This window comes from Pipistrellus hanaki (genome assembly GCF_964339955.1).
Source record: "Pipistrellus hanaki genome assembly, chromosome: 12".
Lineage (NCBI taxonomy): Eukaryota > Metazoa > Chordata > Mammalia > Chiroptera > Vespertilionidae > Pipistrellus > Pipistrellus hanaki.
The window spans coordinates 31,378,128-31,402,787 of NC_140514.1; the positions used below are offsets into that span (position 1 = coordinate 31,378,128).

At 49.4% G+C, this 24,660-nt stretch overlaps 2 protein-coding genes across 8 annotated transcripts in view; one reads left to right on the plus strand and one right to left on the minus strand.

Annotated features, from left to right (window-relative positions):
• The first annotated feature begins 5,387 nt into the window (after positions 1 to 5,387).
• Positions 5,388 to 23,455, plus strand: LOC311631236 (activator of 90 kDa heat shock protein ATPase homolog 2). Of its 4 annotated transcripts, none has more exons than XM_084901123.1 (9): positions 5,388 to 5,615; positions 7,072 to 7,262; positions 16,048 to 16,133; positions 19,221 to 19,335; positions 20,624 to 20,712; positions 21,326 to 21,430; positions 21,830 to 21,931; positions 22,451 to 22,502; positions 22,602 to 23,455. In XM_084901123.1, the coding sequence occupies exons 1-9, from the start codon at positions 5,536 to 5,538 to the stop codon at positions 22,772 to 22,774; spliced, it is 993 nt and encodes a 330-aa protein (XP_084757249.1). In that variant the 5' UTR covers positions 5,388 to 5,535; the 3' UTR covers positions 22,775 to 23,455. The 4 variants fall into 4 exon arrangements, with proteins under 4 accessions (XP_084757249.1, XP_084757250.1, XP_084757251.1 ...); XM_084901124.1 differs by having other exon boundaries at positions 21,332 to 21,430; XM_084901125.1 differs by lacking the exon at positions 21,830 to 21,931.
• Positions 23,447 to 24,660, minus strand: part of USP34 (ubiquitin specific peptidase 34) — a 179,950-nt gene continuing 178,736 nt past the window's right edge. For all 4 annotated transcript variants that reach the window (XM_084901048.1, XM_084901047.1, XM_084901045.1 and 1 more), the window contains one exon: positions 23,447 to 24,615. In XM_084901048.1, coding sequence (XP_084757174.1) covers positions 24,008 to 24,615 — 608 coding nt within the window. In that variant the 3' untranslated portion in view covers positions 23,447 to 24,007. The remainder of the gene's footprint in view (positions 24,616 to 24,660) is intronic.

Sequence of the window (24,660 nt, forward strand, 5' to 3'; positions counted from 1 at the left end):
AAAAAATATTGTTGAGCCCTAACAAGTTTGGCTCAATGGATCGGCCTGCAGACTGAAGGGTCCTAGATTCTAGTCTGGTCAAGGCCATATACCTTGGTTGTGGGCACATCCCCAGTAGGGAGTGTGCAGGAGGCAGCTGATTAATGTTTCTCATCTGTTTTTCTCTAATCGATGTTTCTCTCTATCCCTCTCCCTTCCTCTCTGTAAAAAAATCAATAAAATATATTTTTAAAAGTATTGTTGAAAGTATTACATAGGTCTTCCTCCCCCCCCCCTTAACCTCTTCCAGCCTGCTTCTATCTCCCAGCCCACCCCCAGGCCCTCACCCCCCAATGTCTGTGTCTACAGGTTGTGGTTATATGCACACAAGTTCATTGGTTGATCTCTTCCCACCCATCCTCCCCTGCCTTCCCACTGAGGCTCAACAGTCTGTTCATGCTTCTGTGCCCCTGGGCCTGTTTTTGTTCGTCAGTTTATTTGGTTCATTAGGTTCCACATATGAGTGAGATCATGTGATACTTAGCTTTCTCTGACTGGCTTATTTTGCTTAGCATAATGCTCTCCAGACCCATTCATACTGTTGCAAATGGTAAGAGGTTTTTTTCTTTTTTTATTGCTGCATAGTATTCCATTGTGTGAATGTACCACAGCATCTTGGCCATTCTTAAAGTGTAGAAGTCAATGATGTTAAGTACCTTCACCTTGTACATCACCACATCTACCCACAGAACACTTCCCATCTTGTAAGGCTATAACTCTGTATCCACTAACACTAACTCCTCATCCCCCAACCCCACCCCAGCCCCTGGTAACTACCAATCTATTTTCTGTCTCCGTGAATTTGACTGGTCTAAGTAACTCACATAAGTGGAATCTTAGTATTGTCCTTATGTCACTTAGAATTATATTCTCAAGGTTTATCCATGTGGCAGGAATTCCTTTCTGAGCCTGAATAATATTCCATTTGTATGTATACACCACAAACTCACATGCTGATGGGCACTTGGATTGCTTACCTTTTTTTTTTTCTAGTGTGAATAATGCTGCTATCAATATTTAACATTTTAATCTAAGAAAGCCCAGACTTATCTAGATGTCCATTTATAGCTGTGTATTCCCCTATGATGTCTTGGATTCATTATCCATATCTGTGTCTATGTTTATGGAACCAAATTCCTTTATCACAAGCCGTGGAGAAAAGTGTAGAGGAGGAATTAATATATACATGATGCGTCTATGTTAAAGTGAAGGCGCAATTTCCTGGTGACTGACCATGTTAACCAAGGCTTCAGAGAAGTACTAAGAGAAGAGAAGAATAGAAAATTGCCCACGAGGGCCCATAACACTGCAAGCACATGGAATTCCAGAAGGCCGTCGGTGCCATGGCAACAGGGTTAGCAGAACAGTCAACAGAACAGCATCTGGCACTAAACGGTAACGTGAATTTTATTGGTTTTATGCTTTTGTTTGTCTTTGATTTGTAAGTTTGTTTTGGTTTGAGAGTCAGATGGGGCTCTCAGGATAATAAGTTAATGTCCAGTTTTATGTTTGCACATATTTTTAAGTAACACTATATATATATATATATAAAATGACCAGTGTAAGGCGATAATGGTGGTGGTGGTGGGGAATCCCTGAGAACTTCCTTGCAGGATGAGGCTATTGGCAAGTAGCAACCAGAGAAGTGGAGACGCTATAGTGACAATTCAGATTTGAGGGATGAGGATGTGGAATAGGGAGAACAGGAAGGGTAAGGAATGTCAGCTTCTGGCTAGGTACAGGAGGGATGACAGGAGGACACAGAGAAGACCTCTGAGTTTGGATTCATGAGACTGTCAGAAATAGGAAAGTCCTAATTTGAGGGAAACGGTTGTCTGGGTTTTAGTTCTGTTGAATTTGATGTGTTTGCCAGAAATTCAAATAAAGACACTCAGTGAGCAGTGAAGCTGTAGGCTCCGCCTCTCCTAAGCTATGGATCCAGAGAAAAATTGGGCAAGTCTTTCTCACTGTTCATTGTTGTTTCTCTTGCAGAAGTGGGGTGAAGCTTGCCACCTTTCCTTTTTATATATATATATATATATATATATATATATATATATATATATATATATATATATATATATATATATTGCAAAAGTGGAAATTTGTTGAAGAACAAGTACAGATTCCTGCTTGGGGAGAGGGAAAGAATCTCACAGCATAGCCTCCCACCTGGGGAGAGGGAGACTCCCCGCCACTTTTCCTTTTTAATTAGCTCTTAAACTAGGGGCTTTCTTCAGATGACTCTCCTAAGCAGGACACATCACCCAAAAGCCAAAAAAGAAAAGGATGGATAAATTAGACTCTTAAAAAAAAATAATAATTCTTGCCCAGCCAGTATGGCTCAATGATTGAGCATCAACCCTGGAACCAAGAGGTCGCAGGTTGGATTCCTGGTCAGGGTACACACACACACCTTTCAGCCCGCCCACCCCCTGGGATTGCAGGCTCAATCCCCAGTAAGTGGGGAGGTGCAGGAGGCAGCCAATGGATGCTCCTCTCATCAATGTTTCAGGGGAGGAGACATACAGGACATGAATACCCAGAGGCAGGGGTCATTGAGGCTCATCTTAGAAGCTGCCATCCACACAGTACTGCCTGGGAAAAGCAGAAATAAATGCTCTGGGAGGTCTGGGTTTCACTAGAGCCAAGGTTTTAGTCACTGCCCATTGCAGACGCCTCTGATTTCAGAGCTATTAAAATGCACGATATGATCTCAAACCGGTTTGGCTCAATGGATAGAGCGTCGGCTTGGGGACTGAAGGGTCCCGGGTTCGATTCCGGTCAAGGGCATGTACCTTGGTTGCGGGCACATCCCCAGTAGGGGGTGTGTTGTGCAAGAGGCAGCTGATCGATGACTCTCTCTCATCAATGTTTCTAACTCTCTATCTCTCTCCCTTCCTCTCTGTACAAAATCAATAAAATATATATTTTTAAAAATGCAAGATATGGTAGATATAATACTCGACATAATAATGCACTGGCAGAGGGGGGTGTGACTGAGATGTGAAGGAGACACCAGGAAGGGTTTTGCAGAGGAAAAACTGGTGCAGAGTCTGGGTGAAGGGGATGAGGGTAGAGAGAGCCCGCCAGGCAGGGTCCTGGAAGTGCACAGCGCAGAGGGGGTGGAGAGCACCGGAGTGTGGCTGCTGTGCCGGTGCAGCCAGTGGAGCAACTCAAGACGAGGGGCTGCAGAGGCAGGCAGGCCAGACCTTGGCTGAGCCTTGTTTAGGGGTGAGTGTGGGAAGTCATGGAGGAATAGTGTCTGCAATTCTTGAGTCTCGCCTGTGAATGGAGAAAAGCATGCCCTTTTATCCTTCCGTCTTCCTGCAGGTAAGAATAGGAAGTGGGTGTGAGCCATCTTTGAAGAACAGAGGAAGGCAGCCTCTCAGAAATGGTATATGTAGTTTGGGATCCCAACACATCAGGCTTCCATACGGGTCTTAAACCACTAGTGAGAGAGAAATACATTTTTATAGGTTTATTATTAGTATTTTTTTAAATACCCAAGGACATGCTTAGGGAGAGGGAGAAAGAAATATTGATGTGAGGAAATCAGTTGCCTTCCGTATGTGCCCAGACTGGGAATCAAACAGGACAATGACCAACCCGCTGGGCCACTCTTGCTGGGCAGGCCAATTTAATTCTTCACCAATTACTACATAGAATGCCTTTTCCATTTTCGTTTTAATATAATTGTTTCCATTGGGGCAATCCTTTAAATATATATATGATTTTTTTACAGAGAGGAAGGGAGAGAGTTAGAAACATTGATGAGCTGCCTCCTGCACGCCCCTCCTGGGGATGTGTCCACATCTAAGGTACCAAGGTACATGCCCTTGACTGGAATCCAATCTGGGATCCTTCGGTCGGCAGGCCGATGCTCTATCCACTGAGGTTAGGGCTGGGACAGTTCTTTTTATATAAATATTGCAAAAAAAATTTTTTTTGTCCTCATACAATTTTAGTGATTATAGCTTCTGCCTTCGTAGGTTTTCTGTTGTTTTATGCCTCACCTCCCCCCAGGTTCTAATTACCCACACCTACATCTTACTATCTCATGTTCTATCATTAATAATACTTTACGAGTCGGATAAAAGTTGCACAGCTAATGCATAAGAAAGCCGTGCCCCCGGGCATTGCCATGGACATTCCTTTCTATTTGACACCATGCGTTAGCTGTCCATGTCTTTGGTGAGGTCAAGTGTAAAAGGTGAAATCAAAATGGCATTTTGTTTTGGGGCTAAAACACTCTGAAAGCATTTTGTTTATATCACTATTGTTTGTTTTTTTTGAAACATATTGGAATGCGGTAGCTCCAGTTAAGTAAAGGCGAAAAAATGTTCTCCGCCAGTTAGTTTATCTCCTTGATGGGCACAGACCCGCCCCGGGAGCAAGCGGGACAGCCAGCCACTCCCACCCGATTGTCAGATCCGCTCCCCACACTACATGTCCACAGACCCGTTAGTAACATCTCGCAGATAATTGGTGCAAAGTTTTTGCTAAGGAATCAATAGTCACTTAATTGGTGTAAAACTGCAGCAAGCTGAAACATGCGCTTGCAGTCACGTCCTTCTGCCATCGAAGATGGTGACCTGAACAACAGGCAAACATTCCGGAAGAAACGGGGAACGTGGCGTTCCCCGCTCAGGTGGCAAAGGCTGGGGAGAACCTGGAGCGCCACCCGCAGGAGCTGCAGACAAACCCGGGCGTGTCCAGAGCAGGCGCCCCGCGCCCCGCGCCCGGAGGTGGGCGCAGAGCGAACGGCGGCCGGGGCTTCAGTGACCGCAGGAGCGCGGCCGCCCGCAGCCGCTTCCGGTGTGCGCCCGGCCGGCGCGGCCGCCCCTCGCCGCCGCCTCCAGCGCCGGAGCCAACCACTGCGGCCATCCCAGCCCCGGAGGGAGGGTCTGGGCCTTCCCAACCCTCCGCCCCGAGCCCGCAGGACCGCCCCAAAGACCCCGGTACCCGCACATCTCCCCACCCCATCTGCACCTCCTTACACTGCCCTCCACTCGGACCCCCACATCCCCCTTTTCCTCCTCTCCCTCCGCCCCCGACCTCTCCGGCCGACCTCTCCGGGGCCCCACTCCCGGCCTCTAGGCCCCTCCGCTCCCCGAGCCCGCCCGGCACCGCCGCCCCAGATCCGGCCGGCCCGCTGGCCGGTGGCCCGAGCTCCGAGCACAGGGCGTGCTGCTCGGGGCGGTGGGCGGCGCTGCTCGGGGCGGCGTGGGGCGGTGGGCGGGGCGGCGCGGGAGGTGGGCGGGGCGGCGCGGGGCTGCTCGGGGCGGTGGGCGGGGCGGCGTGGGGCTGTGCAAGGCGGCGGGCGGTGCTGCGCGGGCGGTGGGCGGGGCGGCGCGGGGGCGGGGCTCCGGACTTTCCGGGCTGCGGACGCAGCCCCGGGCTCGCCGGCCGGAAACGCCGCCGCCGCAGCCCCGGCCCCGCCCCCGCCGACGCCGCGGGCCTGCCGGGTCCCCCCGGGGCGCGCCGCCCGCAGACATGGCCAAGTGGGGCCAGGGCGACCCGCGCTGGATCGTGGAGGAGCGGGAGGACGGCACCAACGTGAACAACTGGCACTGGTGCGGCGGGCGGGGCCGGCGGCGGGGCCGGGCCTCGGGAGCGGGCGGCGCGGCGGGGCCCCTCTGCGCTGGGCTCCCTGTGCCCGGGGGCTGGGGGCTGGGGGCGGGGGACGGGGGGCGAGGGGGAGGGTTTCGGGGCGCCTCCAGGCCGCGGGGCCCCCCGAGGGCGGGGCTTGCACAGGTGCAGGGTGCCCTCCCTCCCTTCCCCTCCCCTCCGCTAAGGGCGGCTCCTCGGTGGCCGCTGCCCCTGGAGCTGGAGTCCCCCTTCTGGACGTGGGCTTGGGCGCCGAGAGCGGTGGACTGCCCCCTCCCGCTGTGACGGTCCGGTCCGCCCCCGAACTGAGCTCTGCCCCCCCCATCCCCACACCCCCACACCCCCATCGCCCGCTGTTTGGAGAAAGTGAAGCTCGAAAGCGTGTGGGCGGAGCGTGGTCTGCGCTCTGGTTCGCGCGTGGCGGAAAGAGCAGGGATTTGGATCTAACTTGGCTTCTAACCTGATGGGCCTCGGTGGAGCCCTGCCGTGGGGTTCGAACAAGTTGCCATCCTTTTTTTTTTTTTTTTTTTTTTTTTTAATATATTTTATTGATTTTCCACAGAGAGGAAGGAAGAGGGATAGAGAGCCAGAAATGTCGATGAGAGAGAAACATCGACCAGCTGCCTCCTGCACACACCCCCACCAGGGATGTGCCCGCAACCAATGTACATGCCCCTGACCGGAATCGAACCCGGGACCCCTCAATCTGCAGACCGATGCTCTATCCACTGAGCCAAACCGGTTTCTGCAGGTTACCATCCTTTTTGTGCCTCATCTGGAGCACTGGCTCTCCTGCCCCCTCCCCCCCATCATCGCCTCTCTCCCGCCCCGCCCAGGCCTGTGGTACCCCAGGGCCACCAGGTGATGCTGAGGCAGGTACTGGAGGGCCCTGGCCTGTGAAGGGGTGGCTTACTGGGCAGCCCTGGCCTGGGGCTTGGAGGCGCTGACCTCTCTCCTTTCCTAGCCTTGTCTCCATGGACACATCATGGACTTCTCTGGGCTCATTTCTGCTCCCCACATTGGGAACATTTGGGGTGGTTTCATAAAATAATAGGTGTGAACACACCTGATGCTTTGTCTTGCTGTGATTAGAATTACTTGAATTATTGCCACCTTTTTATATGGTCCCGGCTTTGCCCATCCATTTCCAACTGGTTAGATTGCTAGACACCCCTCCCCCCCCCAAATAAACTGGTGTTTTCATTAACCACCATCTACTTATTTAGATGGTGGTTAATGCTGCTGCTGAAGACACCGAGCAGGAGGGTGAAACGCTATTTGGTAGAAAGCTGGTTTGAGGAGGGCGTTTGTAAGTTGGAGGGCGGCAGTTCTTTGCAGGCCCCGAGGGGAGGCAGGCTGGGCTGGGCTGGGCAGGTGACACACCTGGGCCCCCCTCACGGCTCCGCCCTTCTGTCCCCGCAGGACCGAGCGGGACGCCACCAGCTGGTCCAAGGGGAAGCTGCGGGAGTCCCTGGTGGGCATCGTGGTGGAGAACGAGGCCGGCCGCTGCCAGATCAGCGACCTGAAGCAGGTGGAGGGCGAGGCTTCCTGCAGCAGCCGCAAGGGGAAGCTGATTTTCTTCTACGAGTGGAACATCAAACTGACCTGGAAAGGTACGGGGGCGCGGGGGCCAGGGGAGCTGGAGGCAGTGTGGGGCAGACCGTGGATCCTAAAACAGGTTTTTAGAACGGCCGTGGACCCTGAATGGGTGCGGGTAGCTCCAGACACAGCCCCACCACACCTGGAGCTCTTGTCCGTCATGCCCGGGCTGCCCTTCTCGGAGGCACTTAGAGCTCATGGCTTTCAGCTGGCCGGTCTGCCAGGCCCTGGGAGCCCAGCTCCCCGGAGCACTTCCCCCTGGTGGCTGCCTGCTGCCCGCTCTGGGCCCTTCAGGTCTGCGTCCCCGTCCCCGAGTGAGGCACCTGGCTGCATCCTGTCACCGTTTCAGAAGCCAGCCTTGTGCTGCCTCCCTGCTTTACTTTCCCCCAAAGTGCTGATAGTTTGTTATGTTTGGTTACTTAAATACTTTGTTCTTGTTCCCCTCTCCTCCCAATTCATCAGGGCGGAGTTCTTAAAAAAACTGTCAACTTTATTGAGGTGTAATTCACATCCTATAAGAGAGGGGTATGCTAATTACCCGTCACACCAGGAGGCATAACCACCCGCCACTTAATGACCAGACCATGATCTGCCAGAGGGTGGGAGGCGGAGAGCGACAGGAGGGGGCAGGGCAGCGAGCTGGGAGGGGGGAGGGAGGGAGCCACAGGAGGCAGGACGGCCCCCTATGGCGCACGGATTCGGCCTCAGGGCTACTAGGACCATGTAATTTGCCCGCTTGTATACGATTCAGTGGTTTTCAGTACATTCAGAGTTGTGCAGCCCTCACTACAATGAATTTCAGAAAAATTTCATGCCTTCCCCCAAATCCCGTATCCATTAGCAGCCACGTCCCCAGCCTGCCACAGCCACAGGCCTGTTTTCTCTGTGGATTTGCCTGTTCTGGACATTTCATCTGAACGGAATCATACAGTATGCGTGTTTTTTGTGTGATTGTTTCTCACTTGCAGAGTTTTCGAGGTTCATTTATGTTCTTTGTACAGCTCTGGCACATTCTGTTCTCAGGCGGGTTGTTTCCACTCTTGGGGTCAGGAATTGATTGGTTCTGTTTCCGGCCCAGACCACTGCCTGGAACGGTGTGTGCTGGTTGAATGATTAAATTCTCCTGTGGTGCCTAGCTCCTGGCTGGCCAGGCAGGCTATGCCCAATGAACACTTGTGAAAATGACCACAGATGTGGAGACAAAGGCGGAAAGGAAGAGGAGGCGGGGGTGGGGGGATCTGGTTCTAGAAGACTGGGCTATGTTCAAGGCTGGGCCTCGGCCCAGGAGTCGGCCCCTTTCTTGAGAGTTTGGGTTGGAGAGCCACCAGGAAGCCGGCCTTGGGCCTCTGCCCTCGTGGCCAGGCCAGAGCCCAGGGCGATGGCAGCCAGCGTCAGAGGGGTCCCACTCCTGCTTGGAACCTTCGCGGTCGGGTGGCTGTCAGTGACTCCTTCGGTGCAGCTGCTGGACGGATTGCAGCCGCGGCTGGCCCTGCACTGCCGGTCCCGGCTCTTATCTGTATCCTTGCCAATGCCCTTCTCTCTCCGATAGCAGCCATTGTAACTGGTGTGAGGTGGTACTCATTATGGTTTTGATTTGCTTTCCCTGTGGATTAGTGATGTTAAACACCTTTTCAGGTACCTGTTGGCCATCATTTGAGGATCTTCTTTGCATGAGTGAATATTTAGGTCTTTTGCCCGTTTTTTAAATGGGATTTTTTTTTCTTTTGCTATTAAGATGTATGGGTTTCTTATGTACTTTGGAAGTACATAAGCTCCTCAACAGATGAGGCTTGCAATATTTTCTCTCATTCTTTTTTTTTTTTTTTTTTTTAATATATTTTATTGATTTTTTTACAGAGAGGAAGGGAGAGAGATAGAGAGCCAGAAACATCGACCAGCTGCCTCCTGCACACCCTCTACCGGGGATGTGCCCGCAACCAACGTACATGCCCCTGACCGGAATCGAACCTGGGACCTTTCAGTCCGCAGACTGACGCTCTACCGCTGAGCCAAACCGGTTTCGGCTTTTCTCTCATTCTTTAGGTCGCCATTTTGTTGATGGTTTCTTTTGCTGTGCAGAAGCTTTTTAGTTTGATGTAGTCCCACTTGTTTAGTTTTGCTTTGTTGCCTTTGCTTTTGGTGTCAGATCCCAAATTAATTGCCAAAACCCATGTCAGAGAACTTCCTGCTTGTGCTTTCTTCTAGGAGTTTTATGGCTTCAGGTCATATGTTTACGTCTTTAATTCATTTTGAGTTAATTTTTGTGTAGGGTGGAAGATGGGGACCCAGTTTCATTATTTTTCTTCCTTTTTTTATTGTATATCTTTATTTTTATTGTTTTCTTTATTGATTAAGGCAGGGGTCTTCAAACTACGGCCCACGGGCCACATGCGGCCCGCAGAGGAGTCTGATCCGGCCCGCCAGGTTTTTTGGGCAGTGAGCGCAGCCAAGGTGTTACAGTAGGAATTAGTAGTTCATATAGTCCGGCCCTCCAGCTCTCTGAGGGACCGTGATCTGGCCCCCACTTTAAAAAGTTTGAGTACTCCTGGATTAAGGTATTACGTATGTGTCCTTATCCCCCCATTGCCCGCCCTCCCTGGTGTCTGTGTCCACTGGTTAGGCTTATATGCACGCACACAAGTCCTTTGGTTGATCTCTCCCTCTTACCCCCACCCTCCCCTACCTTCCCTCTGAGGTTTGACAATCTGACCGATGCTCCCCTGGCGCCGGGTCTGTTTTTGTTCATCAGTTTATGTTCATTATACTCCACAAATGAGTGAGATCATGTGATATTGGTCTTTCTCTGACTGGCTTATTTCGCTTAGCATGATGCTCTCCAGGTCCATTCATGCTGTTGCAAATGGTAAGAATACCTTCTTTTTTTGCCGAAACCGGTTTGGCTCAATGGATAGAGCGTCAGCTTGGGGACTGAGGGACCCGGGTTCGATTCCGGTCAAGGGCATGTACCTTGGTTGCGGGCATATCCCCGGTGGGGGGTGTGCAGGAGGCAGCTGATCGATGACTCTCTCTCATCGATGTTTCTGGCTCTCTGTCTCTTTCCTTTCCTCTCTGTACAAAATCAATAAAATATATATTTTAAAAAATACCTTTTTTACAGCAGCTTAGTATTCCATTGTGTAGATATGCCACAGTTTTTTAACCCACTCATCTGCTGATGGGCACTTAGGCTGTTTCCAAATCTTAGCTATTGTAAGTTGTGCTGCTATGAACATAGGGGTGCATACATCCTTTCTGATTGGTGTTTCTAGTTTCTTGGGATATATACCTCGAAGTGGGATCACTGGGTCAAATGGGAGTTCCATTTTTAGTTTTTTGAGGAAACTCCATTCTGTTCTCCACAGAGGCTGCACCAGTCTGCATTCCCACCAGCAGTGCAGGAGGGTTGCCTTTTCTCTGCATCCTCGCCAGCCAGCACTTGTTTTTTGTTGATTTGCTGATGATAACCATTCTGATAGGCTCCCTCACTGTGCAGGAACCCGGTGATTGTACATTATGTAACTTACTAAGTGATAAATCCTGATCAATCTCATATCCATCTGACACCACATACACATAGTTATTACAATATTATTGACTATGTTGCCTATGCTGTACTTTACATCCCTGTGACTATCTGTAACTATTAATTGGTATTTTTTAATCCCTTCACCTTTTTCACCCATACCTCTAGCCCCCTCCCATCTGGCAACTATCAAAATGTTCTCTGTGTCTCTGAGTCTGTTTCTGTTCTGCTTGTTCGTTTATTTTGTCTTGAGTGGGGCAGGGTCTTGGAATCACCACGGAGGAGTGGTCAGTGTAGCCCGGTGACGGAGACTCAGATATGGCAGCCGCCTGCCGGCTCTGTGGGGGGAGGGCCCAGAAAAGGAGCCATGTCCTCTGCCAGCACTCAGTCTGGAGAAAACTGCCCCTCAGCTCTTGCCCTGAAGCCTCGCAATTCATTTCCTCCCCGCATGTCCCTGGTGCCTTTTGAGCTGCTGCCCCAGTGCTGGAGCTCAGAGCCGGCGGGTCCGAGTCCGTCTGAGCGCAGGCTCGGTGAGAGAAGCCTGGACTCCGGCCGCAGCCTCCCTCAGCCGCCCGCTGGGTTTCACAGCCGCGGGCTCTGGCAGTTCTTTTCCTGGCGCTGGAACCCTGGGCTGGGCGGCCTGCTGCGGGCTGGGATCCCGATTCTAATGGGGCCTCTCTGCAGCCAGGAAACTTCCAGACTGTTATCCACCACATGCAGGTGTGGGCCAGCCTGTCCCGATCGGTCCCTCCCACCCGGCCTCCTTCCACCGCAGTTGTAAGACCGCTGCTCACTAGATTCCGGTGGCTCTGAATGGTGGTTCTGTAGTTTAGTTGTCATTTTGATGTGGTTGTGGGAAGGTGTCAGTACTGTTTCCTGGCTGCCGTCTGACCAGAAGCCCTGGTAGTCTTTTCTTTTAATATTTTGAATGTATAGTCTGACTCCTGGCCTGTCAGATTTTTGCTTAATTGCCCTTGTATGTGATGAGTCGCTGTTCCCTTGCTGCTTTGAAAATTCCATCTAATTTTTGACAGTTTAAGTGTGTCTTGGTGCTGCCCTTTTTTGGGTCAGCAGTTTGGGTCCTTTGCACCTTATGAATCTGGGTGTCCACTTCTCTTACCAGTTTTGGGAAGTTTTTGACCATTATTGTTTTAAACCGACTTTCTGTCCCTTTTTCTGTCTCTCCTTCTGGGCTCCTCATTATGTGTATTTGTTTCTTTTAAATGGTGTCCCATAAGTCCTGTCGGCTTCCTTCACTCTCCTGTTTTCTCTTTTGTTTCTAGGACCGGATAATTTCAAATGGCTTATCTTCTAGCTCACTAATTCTGCTTCCTCGAGTTAGCTATTGAAGCTATTTAATATTTTTCTTTTTCTTTTAAAAAATATTTTATTGATTTTTTACAGAGCGGAAGAGAGAGGGAGAGAGATTTAGAAACATCAATGAGAGAGAATCATCATTAAAGAACATTATAAACTGATGAACCAAAAGATAGATATAGAGACAGTAAGGCAACAAGCAGACTGTAAGTCAAATTACAGCAGGTAGGGTAGGGAGATCTGGGGGAGATAATAGATCAACCGAAGGACTTGTATACATGCATATAAGTACAACCAATGGACACAAAACTCTGGGGAGGGAGGGTATGTATGGGAGGGGGGCGGGCAATGTTAACCCTTTGCACTCCGAACCATTCTGGACATTGGCTACCAGCTACTCGATGCTACTTTGTGGCGGACACGTGCATTGAATTAACTCAATTCCCCGTAATCACTAATAAACTGCAATGTCCCCCCTGAGAGGGGACATCCGAGTGATATGCTAGAATTCCGATGTCCCCTGAGAGGGGACAGCGGAGTGCAAAGGGTTAAAATATGTACAAAGATAATAATTTAATAAAAAAAAATGAGAGAGAATCATCAATCAGCTGCCTCCTGCCACCCCCACTGGGGATGTGCCCGCAACCAAGGTACATGCCCTTGACCGGAATCGAACCTGGGACCTTTCAGTCCGCAGGCTGACGCTCTATCCACTGAGCCAAACCGGTTTCGGCTCTTTTTAAAAATATATCTTTATTGATTTCGGAGAGGAAGGGAGAAGGGAGAAGTTAGAGGGAGAGATAGAAACATCAATGATGAGAGAGAATCACTGATGGGCTGCTTCCCACGTGACCCCCACTGGGGATCAAGCCCGCAACCCAGGCATGTGTCCTCGCCTGGAATTGAACCTGGGACCCTACAGTCCGCATGTTGACGCTCTATCCACTGAGCCAAACCAGCTAGGACTGAAGCTATTTAATTTCTGAGTGCAGTAATTGTACTCTACAGCTCTAGGGTTTGTTTTTTAAATTTATTTTTGATGGTTTCTATTTTCTTGTCCAACTTCTCGTTTTGTCCACGCATTGTTTTCCTAGCTTAGCTGAGTTGTCTGTGTGTTCTTGTAGCTGACTAAGCTTTAGGAGGTTTATTCTGGATTTCTGGTCACATAGTTTATAGATCTCCGTTTCTTTTTCTTTTTTTTTTTAATTGATTTTAGAGAGAGGGAGTGAGATAGAAACATCAATGAGAGAAACAGAGATTGGCTGACACCCCCCCCCCCCCCCCCAGCCCTGCCTAATGGGGATGGAGCCCATAACCTGGGCACATGCCCTGACTGGGAATCAAACCTTGACTTCCTGGTTCATGGGCCGATGTTCAACCACTGAGCAACACTGGCCAGGCCGATCTCTATTTAGTGGCATTTATTGGAGCTTTATTAGTTGCCTTAGGTGTTATCACATTTTCTTAACGCTTTATGAGCCTTACTTTGCATTGGTATCTGTACATATAAGTGGTCTCCTCTTGCAGACTTTATAGGTTTGGTCAGTAAGACAAGACCATCTTTCAGCTTCTCTTGGGAATGGGGTGGACCAGCCAGTGATGTCCATGGTCTCTGGAGTTTGTTGTCAGGGTCTCTGGTTGGGTGGGGCCACTACGTGCGCTTTCAGGAGTTGCTTGCTGATGGCTGGGCTCCACGTCCAAGCGGGGCCACTAGCTGGGCTCTGCAGTTGCAGGGCACTGTCACTGGGCGGACTGGATGTTGGGAGGCCTGTGGGCTAGCTCCACAGCTGCTCCTGGGGTCTCAGATGTTGCTTCTTGATCAGATGGTATTCTGTCAGCAGAGCTTTGGGGTTGGACCTGGGCTCGGGCTGTGCTGTGATCAGGTGGCACACACACAGGTGTGCAGGCTGCCTTTGTGCCAGGTGGGCCAGCAGGCCACTGGCTAGGCCCCGCTGTGGAGCAGCCTCCGGCCATTGGGTGGGGCTAAGACTGTGCTCTGCAGTTGGGTGGGGGTCGCTGTCGGGATGCGGCCTCAAGCCCTGTGCTGCCTTTGGGCAGGGCTGCAGGCAGGCTCTGCAGCTCTTGGGTCACTGTGCAGGCTCCCTCACTGCGCAGGCCCCCAGGCTGTGCTCAGCAGCGGGACAGGCGCTGGCTGGGCGCCCTGCCTGGGTGAGGCTGCAGATGGTCCCGTGGCTGCCCATCCCAGTCAGGCTTCCCGGATGGTTGGGGCTGGAGGCTCTGCCTAGCAGTTGAGCAGGGCTGCGGTGTGCTCTCCTGCCTGGTGGGGCAATAGAACGTGCCCACGGCTGGCTTCGGCCATCGCCTGGGGATCTGGATCAGGCCCTGCGGTGGGCTGTCCCTGTCTGGGATCTCTGCTTATGCGCTGCTGCAGGCAGGGGTGCCGTCCACCAAGATCTTAGTGCTGCGAAGTACATGATTGTCTAACCACTCTGCTGTACATTTGAAACTAATGCAAACTAATGCCTCATAGTCACTGAATGTAAGCTGCAATTGGGAAAAAGAAAAGATATGAGTGCTGGTTGCTGAAAGCCCTGCCCCTATGCCCGACTCCCGGTGGGAAGGCCCGGGCAGTCTCCCAGGAAGCACCCCCCCCCCCCCACCCCGTTCTGGAGGACACTCATGGGCACCTGGTGCTCCGTCTCCCTCGGGAACCTCTCCCCGGCTGTGCTGGCCGGGGGAGGTGTGCTGGCCGGGGGAGGTGTGCTGGCCGGGCGAGGTGTGCTGGCCGGGGGAGGTGTGCTGGCCGGGGGAGGGTGTGCTGGCCGGGGGAGGTGTGCTGGCCGGGGGGAGGGTGTGCTGGCCGGGGGAGGTGTGCTGGCCGGGGGGAGGGTGTGCTGGCCGGGGGAGGTGTGCTGGCCGGGGGGAGGCTGTGCTGGCCGGGGGAGGTGTGCTGGCCGGGGGAGGTGTGCTGGCCGGGGGAGGTGTGCTGGCCGGGGGGAGGTGTGCTGGCCGGGGGAGGTGTGCTGGCCGGGGGGAGGGTGTGCTGGCCGGGGGAGGTGTGCTGGCCGGGGGAGGGTGTGCTGGCCGGGGGGAGGCTGTGCTGGCCGGGGGAGGGTGTGCTGGCCGGGGGGAGGTGTTCGGTCAGTGTTACTGCTCCTCTCAGCCTCTCTGCGGTCCTCTCTGCGGTCCTCTCTGCGGTCCTCTCTGCCTCTGGTCCAGGAGGGGGTTCCAGCCTCGCCTGTGGGCTCTGGGTTTTCAGTGTGTCTTGTCTGGGGAGCTGCTGGTTGGCCATTTTGTGAGGGCACTGAACTTGGGGATGATTATGTTGTCACCTTGCTGTGGTCACTGAAATCACTCTGGTGTTGAAGAAAACCCATCTGCAGGTAGTCCACATCGAACTTTCCAAGCCACACCCTCTCCCCTCCCACTCTTTTTTTTTTTTTTTTTTTTTTTTTAATATATTTTATTGATTTCTTACAGAGAGGAAAGGAGAGGGATGAAAGCTAGAAACATCAATGAGAAAGAAACATCGACCAGCTGCCTCCTGCACACCCCCCACTGGGGATGTGCCCGCAACCAATGTACATGCCCTTGACCGGAATCGAACCCGGGACCTTTCAGTCCGCAGGCAGACGCTCTATCCACTGAGCCAAACCGGTTTCGGCTCCCCTCCCACTCTTTCCATGATCAGGACTCACTGTCCCTTTCTGTTCTTCCATCTCTTCTGTGACTCATCAGGATGGCCCTTTATCCTGCCTTGATGTGGTAGAGGATATTGGGGATGAAGAGGAAACATTGGTTACAAAACCACTTACTCCAACCCCACGCTTCCCCGGCCCTGATTCTGTGCGCACGCTCGCTGGCCGGATCCTGGCTGCTTACCTGTCTGTGGCTCAGGAAAACAGGCTCAGGGCTGGCACCTGTGTGGTGGGAGAGCCTCCTTGTGGCCAGCTGTAATTGTTACTTTGTAATTGAAAAACACGTTTTGCTCACTTCAGGTATAATTAAAGAATCTGGTGCGAAGCACAAAGGATTGATTGAAATACCCAACCTTTCTGAAGAAAATGAAGTAGAGGACACTGAGGTAAAGTATCTGCTTCCTTTTTTGTAATATCAAGCTTCTGCTCTAGACGGTGAAGATTTGAAAAACTGTCATCAGACAGCGATCCCTGCAGTTTTGGCCGGTTGTGGAGGGCTTGTTTGCTCAGGCAGCAGGTAGTGTGGAGCTGAGCAGAGTGGTAGAGGAGAAAAAACTGGTGCAGCCCTAGACCATGGGCCAGGTGTGGGGCCTGGGCTGCCTCCGTGGCCTCACCTATGAAACGGGGTGCATTCCTCTTGAGGGTGTTCCCAGGTAATGACCATGCACACTGCGGAGAGAGTGCTCAGGGAGCATGCAGTCCGGCGGGTGGGGTCATTTCTCCTCCTTTACAGTGAAAATCCTCAGCCGTTAGCTGGGATCTCCCTTGGTTATATCGATGTTTTTTGTGAACTAATTGGTATGAATTGCTTTTGACTGGCTCTCTTATTCTCTTGGGTGGTAGAGCCTGTGTGGTAAATCCTAACCTTGGTTTTCAACTAGTACCTTCTGTAAGCTGAATGCTTGGTTCTGGGGAGAGACCATTTGTATAGCAGCTATATTTCCCAAACCAAGTAGTTTGACAAAATGTCTTTTTTGATATGTGAAATTATTCAGTGGGAAGGCTTTCAAAGATATAAAAACTAAAGTATACTAGGCAACAGTCTCTGGCTTGCCTTTATTTATTTATTTATTTTTATTTATTTATTTAGCCTTTTTAAAAAATATATATTTTATTGATTTTTTACAGAGAGGAAGGAAGAGGGATAAGAGAGTTAAACATCATTGAGAGAGAAACATCGGTCAGCTGCCTCCTGCACGCCCCCACTGGGGATGTGCCCGCAACCAAGGCACATGCCCTTGTCTGGAATCGAACTTGGGACCCTTCAGTCCACAGGCCAACGCCCCATCCACTGAGCCACACCGGTCAGGGCTCTCTCTCATCTCTCCCTCTCCCTTCCTCTCTAAAAACCAACAAAAATAGGTTTAAAAAAAGAAAAGGAAGAGCTGGGTGCCCACCCACAACACACAGCACCCAACCTGGGCTCCGTGAGGCAGGATGGGGCTCCTGGGCGGGGGTGGGGCAGGTGATTCGTGTTTAGCTCCTGCAGAGGGAGGCTGCCACCTGCCCACTCCGCGGTGACTAAGCCAGGAACGCTTCTGGGAGGAGGCGGCCGGGAACCTCTGACTGCCCTCCCCAGAGGTGACTGTCCACAGGGAGCCAACAGGATGGCAGGAAGGGGCACAGCTCATCCCAAGGGTGGAATGGATGGAGATGGGGTGATGCGGGCAACCTACCCCCCAAATCAGGTGGCACTGGCCCAGAGGGCAGCGGTGGCCTCGGTGAGCCTGGTGACACAGGCCCCGGACTCTGCAACCGGGCCGCCACCGCGGGTCGGTGTCTGGGCACCGATCTAGGAGCCAGGAGGTTCCGTTTCTGGTCAGGGCACAGGCCCAGGTTGCAGGCTCCATCCCCAGTGGGGCGGGAGAGGGGAGAGAGAGGATCGATAATAAAGATAAAAAGCCCTGGCTGGTGTGGCTCAGTGGATAGAGCGTTGGCCTGCGGACAGAGGGGTCCCGGGTTCGATTCCGGTCCAGGGCCCGGGCCCGGGTGGCAGGCTCGCTCCCCAGAGGGGGATCTGGCTTGCCTTTATTGAAGTTTATAAAGTGCCAGGAAAGAGGGGCTGCCTCTGACATATCTTCAGACATGAGGTTGCTATACTTGGGCTGGTTTCACTCATGATGATCAGATCCATCAGCTGAGAAATTTTTCATCAGCCTAGTAAACTGGTCATTTAGATTCAATCCTTGGTAGCATTATAGAAGAACTCTTTGGATGGGACCTGACCTGGGACAGACCCAGCTCACCTGAATCATAGGAACACTAAATGAGTTCTAACCAACAGAGCTCTTCATTCTGAGAATACCAGAAGCATCCCCAGAGCAGCATTTTGATGTTTCCTTCTCCCTGTCTCCCCCGTTCCTTTCCTTCCCTCCCTCCCTCCCTCCTTTTCTTCTCCCCTTCCCAACTCTACTCTCAGCCAGAAATGTGTAGCTCAGGCCCTATTATGTGGGAAGTTGTTTTTCCTAATTACACTAGAGGCCCACTGCATGGTTTTGTATACGGGTGGGGTCTGGGTCCAATGGGGCCGGGCCTGTCGGGAGTAGGAGACAGCAGGAGGTTGGCCAGCTGGCCCTCCCCCTATTAGGGTAGGAAGGGGGGCGATCAGGGGCAGGGTTGTGGGCCAATCGGGGTGGTGGGGGCCCATCAGGGATGGGGCTGGCCTGGGGAAAGGGCTGCAGGGGGGTTGGCTGGCTGCCCCACCCTGGATCGGGGTGGGAAAGGCCTATGGGGCAGGGCCGGCTGGGGGAGGGTCCCAGGAGGTTGGCCACGAGCCCCACCCCCCAATAGGGCTGGTTTGCTGGCCGCAGTGGGCATCATAGCTTTCTGGTCGCTGGCTTTTTATAGATAGATAGATTGGCTTTGGGGTCCTAGACCAGCGCTGTTCAATAGAAATATAATGCAAGCCACATATGGAATTTAAGGTTTTCTAGTAGCCATATTAAAAAAAGTTAAAAGAAATGGGTAAAATTAATTTTAATGTTATTTAACCCAATATATAAAAACATCATTTAGACATGTAATTAACATAAAAATTATTAGAGAATATTTTACGTTCTCTTTTTTTGTACAGTCTTCCAGTCTGGTGTGCATTACTTTACACATGTAGCATGTCTCGCTGAGTGCCTAGGAGCACATGCGGCAGCTAGCAATGAGCCTGCTGGACAGCGCATTTCTAGACCCTGGTGAAGCCATGGGTTCCATCCGTGTAATACAGACACACAGGAAATTGTGTGCAAACTAAGGGGCTCCCATTCTAAGAAGTCCATTCAAGATTTGGCCAACAGAGTCAATGGAGACTTGGTTTAAAAATCCTTCCATCTTCTCAAATATAGGGAGAATCCTGCCTGCCACATCTCTTAATGGTCATCTTCCCCTTCCCTCAGAGTCAGTTCCTCTCATCCATTTGTCCCAATGTTGTAAGAATACATCAGACCAGATTTTTCTTAGGTTTGTATTTTTCTGATTTGTAGGTGAATGTGAGTAAAAAGAAAGGAGATGGGGATGTACTGAAGGATCTTATGAAAACTGCAGGCACCGCCAAGGTCAGGGAGGCCCTCGGAGATTACCTGAAGGCACTTAAGACGGGTAAAGAAGGCATCCCTTGTGAACTGGGGCCCCTTTCCTGCTTATGCTCTGCACTGTGCTCTGGATTTGCAGGTCAGGCTACCATCTAAGGCTCCAGAAACAACTCTGCTGCAGGATAAATTGAGAGCTAGTCATGAGTAAGACCATAGTTAGTGATGATTGTCAGTGTTGTACACCACTTGAACCATTTTGTCTATAGGACTGTTAAGTCTTCTGGAATGAATGATAATCATTTAATCACTCATTTGTATGCTTGTCTTCCCTGCCAGACCATAAACTCCATGGGGGCATAGAAGGTGTCTGTCTTGTTTACTGCTGTATCTCCAGCATCTAGCACAATGCCTGGCACACAGGTGTTTAATAACTCGTTGAATGAATGACTGCAGGTAGTACAAGTGTAGTTGAGATTTACCTAGGTAACTCCTATCTACACTGTGTGGAAGCGAGGTTATTTATTGCTTTCTTCCCTAGAGAAGTTACTTGCCAGACAGTGGCCAACAGGGCCTGTCTGCATAGGATCCTTGGATTGTGCTGTGTATGTGTCTAGGTGTTGGCATAGATTTGAGGTTGCCACCGGTCCACAGACCTGAATATCGTGAGGCCAAGCTTGTGAGGTGGTGGTGAAGCAATATGAAAGTGTTCAGTTTTGACAGAGGAAGGCCATAAAGCTATTAGTTGTTTAAAAATGAGGTTTTTTCCCCGGCTGGCGTAGCTCAGTGGTTAAGTGTTGACCTATGAACCAGGAGGTCATGGTTTGATTCCTGGTCAGGGCACATGCCCAGGTTGTAGGCTTGATTCTCAATATGGGGCGTGCAGGAGGCAGCCCAATCAATGAAATGTTCTCATCACTGATGTTTCTATCACTCTCTCCCTCTCCCTTCCTCTCTGGAATCCATATATATTTTTAAAAAAGGTTTTTGGAAAAGAACATTTGAAAATTTTTGTTTTATCTGGAACTGGATAAAAGTGAGGCATTTGAGAAAATAAGGCATTTGTTGCTCTAACTCACGTTTTATATATAAAAACTAGAGGGTCCCTAGCGGCTCGCAGGTACTCCCTTCCTTCCCTTGCCTGTGTGCTGTACAGCCGGCCTCCCTCCCTTCTGGCTGGCCTGCCCTGGTTTAACTGGTCTAGGGGACAATCTGCATACTATGCTTTTATAATATTGATGTGTAATGTTCTTAAAATTCTCAAAATGATTAGGATTCTTTTTACTTTTGTTTTCTGCCAATTGGTGCTGAAAAGAAAAAAGTTCCTTATTAAAGCTATTTCCTATGTTTCTTTGTAGAATTTACAATGGGAATGATTTTACCAACAAAAGCAACTGCAACCCAGGAATTGACTATTAAAAGGAAACTGAGTGAGAACACCTTGCAGGTATGATCTCAAGTGGCCAATATGTAGGGAAGGGGGAAGGTAGTGCTTAGCGAAAGTTCTTCAAAGCTCTCAACAGCCCTGCCTCCATGCCATGTTTTTGGGGGAGCAGGGGGATGATGAGACTCTTTATCTTTGATGGAAGGGAATGTATAAATACCTTTTTGTGGGATATTGAATTTCGTTCAAGATTATTCTAAAGGCACTGTTCTTTTGTAGCAAAAGAGTTCAAAACCAGGTCACTTTGAGGTTCAGTGGACCAACCTTCTCTCCAAACTTTTAGATTGCAAGGTTTTAAATCCTGTTCTTGGAATCCAGTGTTGTAAATTGATACTCTGTCCTCATGTGCTATTGTCTTTCATCTGCTTATCTCCATACCCTTTAAGCCACATTCATATGTCCAAGTAGGACTTGGGGTGTTAAACTATAGCCCATAAGAACAGAGCTAAAGAGCTTATAGGGATAATGAGCTGTTTCCAGTAAAGGCCAGGATGGGTGGTGCTAAAAAGCCTTCTCATACTGTTTCTGGAATGGGTAGGAAGACAGGAAGACTGAATTTTAAAATCTAACCAACTTTATAACTTGGCGTGCTAATTATCCTTTGGAACCTCCTGAGATTCAGGCGCCACTGGGTGTCAGGATCCCCACTGTGGCGCTGCATATGACAGAGCTGTTCGACGCAGGCGTAGAGCGGCTGTACAGCATCTTCACTGTGAAAGAGGTAAGTCCCTTCTCAAGCCAGGGTCTTAAACGCTGGCCCTGAGAGAAGATGTCACACTGAGACCTGGAGCTGGTTCCTGTTTTTCTGAATGGAGGGATCTAGAATTGTGGGGATACAAGTCTTTAGGGTAGCTTCTGAAATATTTGGGAGGGGGAGAATATATTTGCAATTAGGGATACATTAATTTAGTTTTATCCCTCTGTGAGGAAAAGAAAGCTGTAAATAATTATAAGCTACATATTTAGGACTTAAAAATTCTATCTCCCTCCCTTCCACTCCAAAAAATAAAAAAATCAATGGAAAAAATATCCTCAGGTGAGGGTTAACAAATAAAAAAAACCCCTCAAACCATAGTAATTATTCTATACTGAACTAATGTCTTATGTTTTTCTTGGTTAGTTGGTGCAAAAATTTTCTAAATCTCCTGCCATATTAGAAGCTGAAAAGGGAGGGAAATTCCAAATGTTTGATGGGAATGTCACCGGTGAATATATAGAACTGGTAAGAAACCTATGGTTAAAGAAAAGTAAAGGGACTGACTTGTTTCCATTACCATTGCTTTTTCACTTGCTATGGGCTTTTAACTGAGCTCACAGAAACTTGAGAACTTTATATAGTTGGTTGTAAAGCAAATAAAAAATGTTATATATGAGAAAGTTGAAGCCTTAATTTCACAGCATTTGTGCAAATGCTTATGATTTTAGAAGTATAATTCTCCCAGCTCTTGGCTGAGAACAGCCAGTTTTCTGCCACCTGACTCACAGTGTCAAGTGTCAGCAGTTCTGTTCCGTTACCTGTGTTCCTACACTTGTCCTGACGTTAACTGCTGTTAGATTTGACACTAGGGACAACGAATTCTCAATGGTTTTGGCATATAAGCTGAAGGTGGGACTGTGTGTTGTTCACTGATAACTTTTAGTAGTACATAAGGGGTTTAATGACAGGCTTCGCTGTTTTTCTGTATAGTACTGTAGGAAATGTAAAAAGATGTTTTCAATAGAACTTCCTCTTTGTTTTCAGTTAACAAATGAAAAGATTGTCATGAAATGGAGATGTAGGAGCTGGCCAGAAGGTATGTTGTTAGTACCGTTTGTTTGTTGTAAAAGTCCGAACACTCAAAGCTGTGACTCATGTATTTTCCTCTTCATGATGATTCCTTTTTTCCTTCCAGAACACTATGCAACAGTTGTACTGAATTTTGTGCCTACTCCAGGGCAAACGGAATTACAGTTGGACTGTAAAGGAGTTCCTGTCTGTAAAGAAGAGAACATGAAATTCTGTTGGCAGAAGCAGCATTTTGAAGAAATAAAAGGTTTACTGCAGCTGACCACTCTAAATGGTTGAATCAGATTTTACAAGAGCATTACTTTTTGTAAGCAGAAAGTTACTTCTTCCCTATCATTTCTTTTAAAAAAGGAAAACAAAAATCTTACTTTATATTGGATGACATTGATGAACTTTACAGAATTTAAAGCATTGTTTGAATCTTGACTGTAGGAAGTGGCAAGCACTGAAATTAAGTACAATACTTAACCTTACCTCCCATAGATGCTCCTCTGGGAATACATTGAATTCCTGAGTACTGATGAAGTTTCCTAGCAGCAAGCTTACTTTCTGCTGTAGTTTTAGTTCAGGAAGACAAGAATAGCTGGCACGTTGATGAAGTTCCTTTATTTACTTGGGGGTTTTAAAGGCAGGTAGCTCTTAGGTTAGTGAAACAGTGGCATGTTGCACTCAGAAGCATGTTGAAGTGAGAGGAGTGGGTTGTATTGTCACACTTCTCCCTGCAGCAGTAAGCATTACAGGGCGGCAAGGACTGGAAAGTCTATGGGAATAAGTTACTTTTGGACTGCCACAATAGCATACAACCGGTAAGTGCTTCCCCCATTCACAGTTTTCTCATTACTTTCATCTGAGAAGACTGAAGCAACGTATGTAAACAAATGAAAAGTAATCACAATCAGTTTAATTAAGTGCACAGAATAGCAATCAGTCATGTCAATAAAAATAAAACAATTATTTTTACATCAAGTGTGCTTTATTTCCTCCACAGGTATTCTGTTAAATAAAGCACCATTTATATACTGCCAGGCCACAGCTAAAGAGGATTCTTTACAGAATCAAATTTCTTGTGGTTGTTCCGTATACAAGTAAACTTAATTTTGATAATAAGAACCACAGCGATCGGAGGCAATCTGCCTCTATTATAAGGTACAAAACTGGCACAGAAGACACCATATTATACACAGTAAAAATGCTGTAAGTTTAAATTACATTGTACAGGGCCAGGGAACCCTGTTCCTCCCAGACAGCCATATTAAATGAAAGCCACTACAGTGAACTCTTAATTACATAAAACATATCCATTATCTGATTGCCCTTTAGAAAGTATACTGAAGATGCAAATTTTTTTCATCTGGAGTTCTGCCTGACCAAGAATTAAGCCTATAAATCTATCTTGCCATTCAAGCAGAGAGCACTGGACAAACTGAAGCACAAAAACAGAAATAAGCAAAACTTATACAAACAGCATTGGGGAGCAGGGGGTCCTTAAAAGTAGACATGCTACATCTAATGTCAAGAAGCAGCTTGGTTTCCTTTGCCAGATATCCTTATGACCACGTGAATTGTAGACTCAATGGTTCTGCACAGGGTATCTAAAATGTCGTGATGCTGCATGTGACTCAAGAGTCCTCTGGAATGGCCACAACCGAGTGACAAAGCAGCTTCAGGGTCCTGGGAGGGCAAAGGTTGACCATCACAGCTTCTCAAGTCCGCTAAGTCAGACAGAACAGCAGAGATAGAAGTAGAAGGGAACTCTGATTCTTCCTCAGCTAAGTTAGAATCCTTGGGACAGTGGAGGTCTTTAAACTCTTTACACTCTTCAAACCTACCACTGCTGGACTGTTCTTCGGCATGCTGTGACCTGGTATTTGACATGTCTTCTGAAAACGAAGAGGGAACTTCCATTCGGTATTCTTTAACAGAACTATTTTCAGGGGAAGGAAGATCTTGCTCAGTTCCTGGGTCGATAATTGAGGAGTCTCTTGTCTCATTGTCTGAAGTGCTGGTTGGGGTCAGGACCTCCCTGGTGTCTGTTTTCATGTCGCTGAGGCAGCTGTCTGCAGTGTGCTCCTCATCACTGCTGACTCGCCTTCTCTTAACGGGCGTCGCCCCTTCGTCGTCTGTGAAGACATCAAAACCAATTTCTGTGAAAGGAGCCACTAAGA

Bases quoted from the DNA above. Each gene is read 5' to 3' on its own strand.
- LOC311631236 (XM_084901123.1), top strand. From the start codon at position 5,536: ATGGCCAAGTGGGGCCAGGGCGACCCGCGCTGGATCGTGGAGGAGCGG. The intron at 19,336-20,623 runs GTAAAGAAGGCA...GTTTCTTTGTAG, and splicing joins CCTGAAGGCACTTAAGACGG to AATTTACAATGGGAATGATT. The intron at 21,932-22,450 runs GTAAGAAACCTA...CTTTGTTTTCAG, and splicing joins CCGGTGAATATATAGAACTG to TTAACAAATGAAAAGATTGT.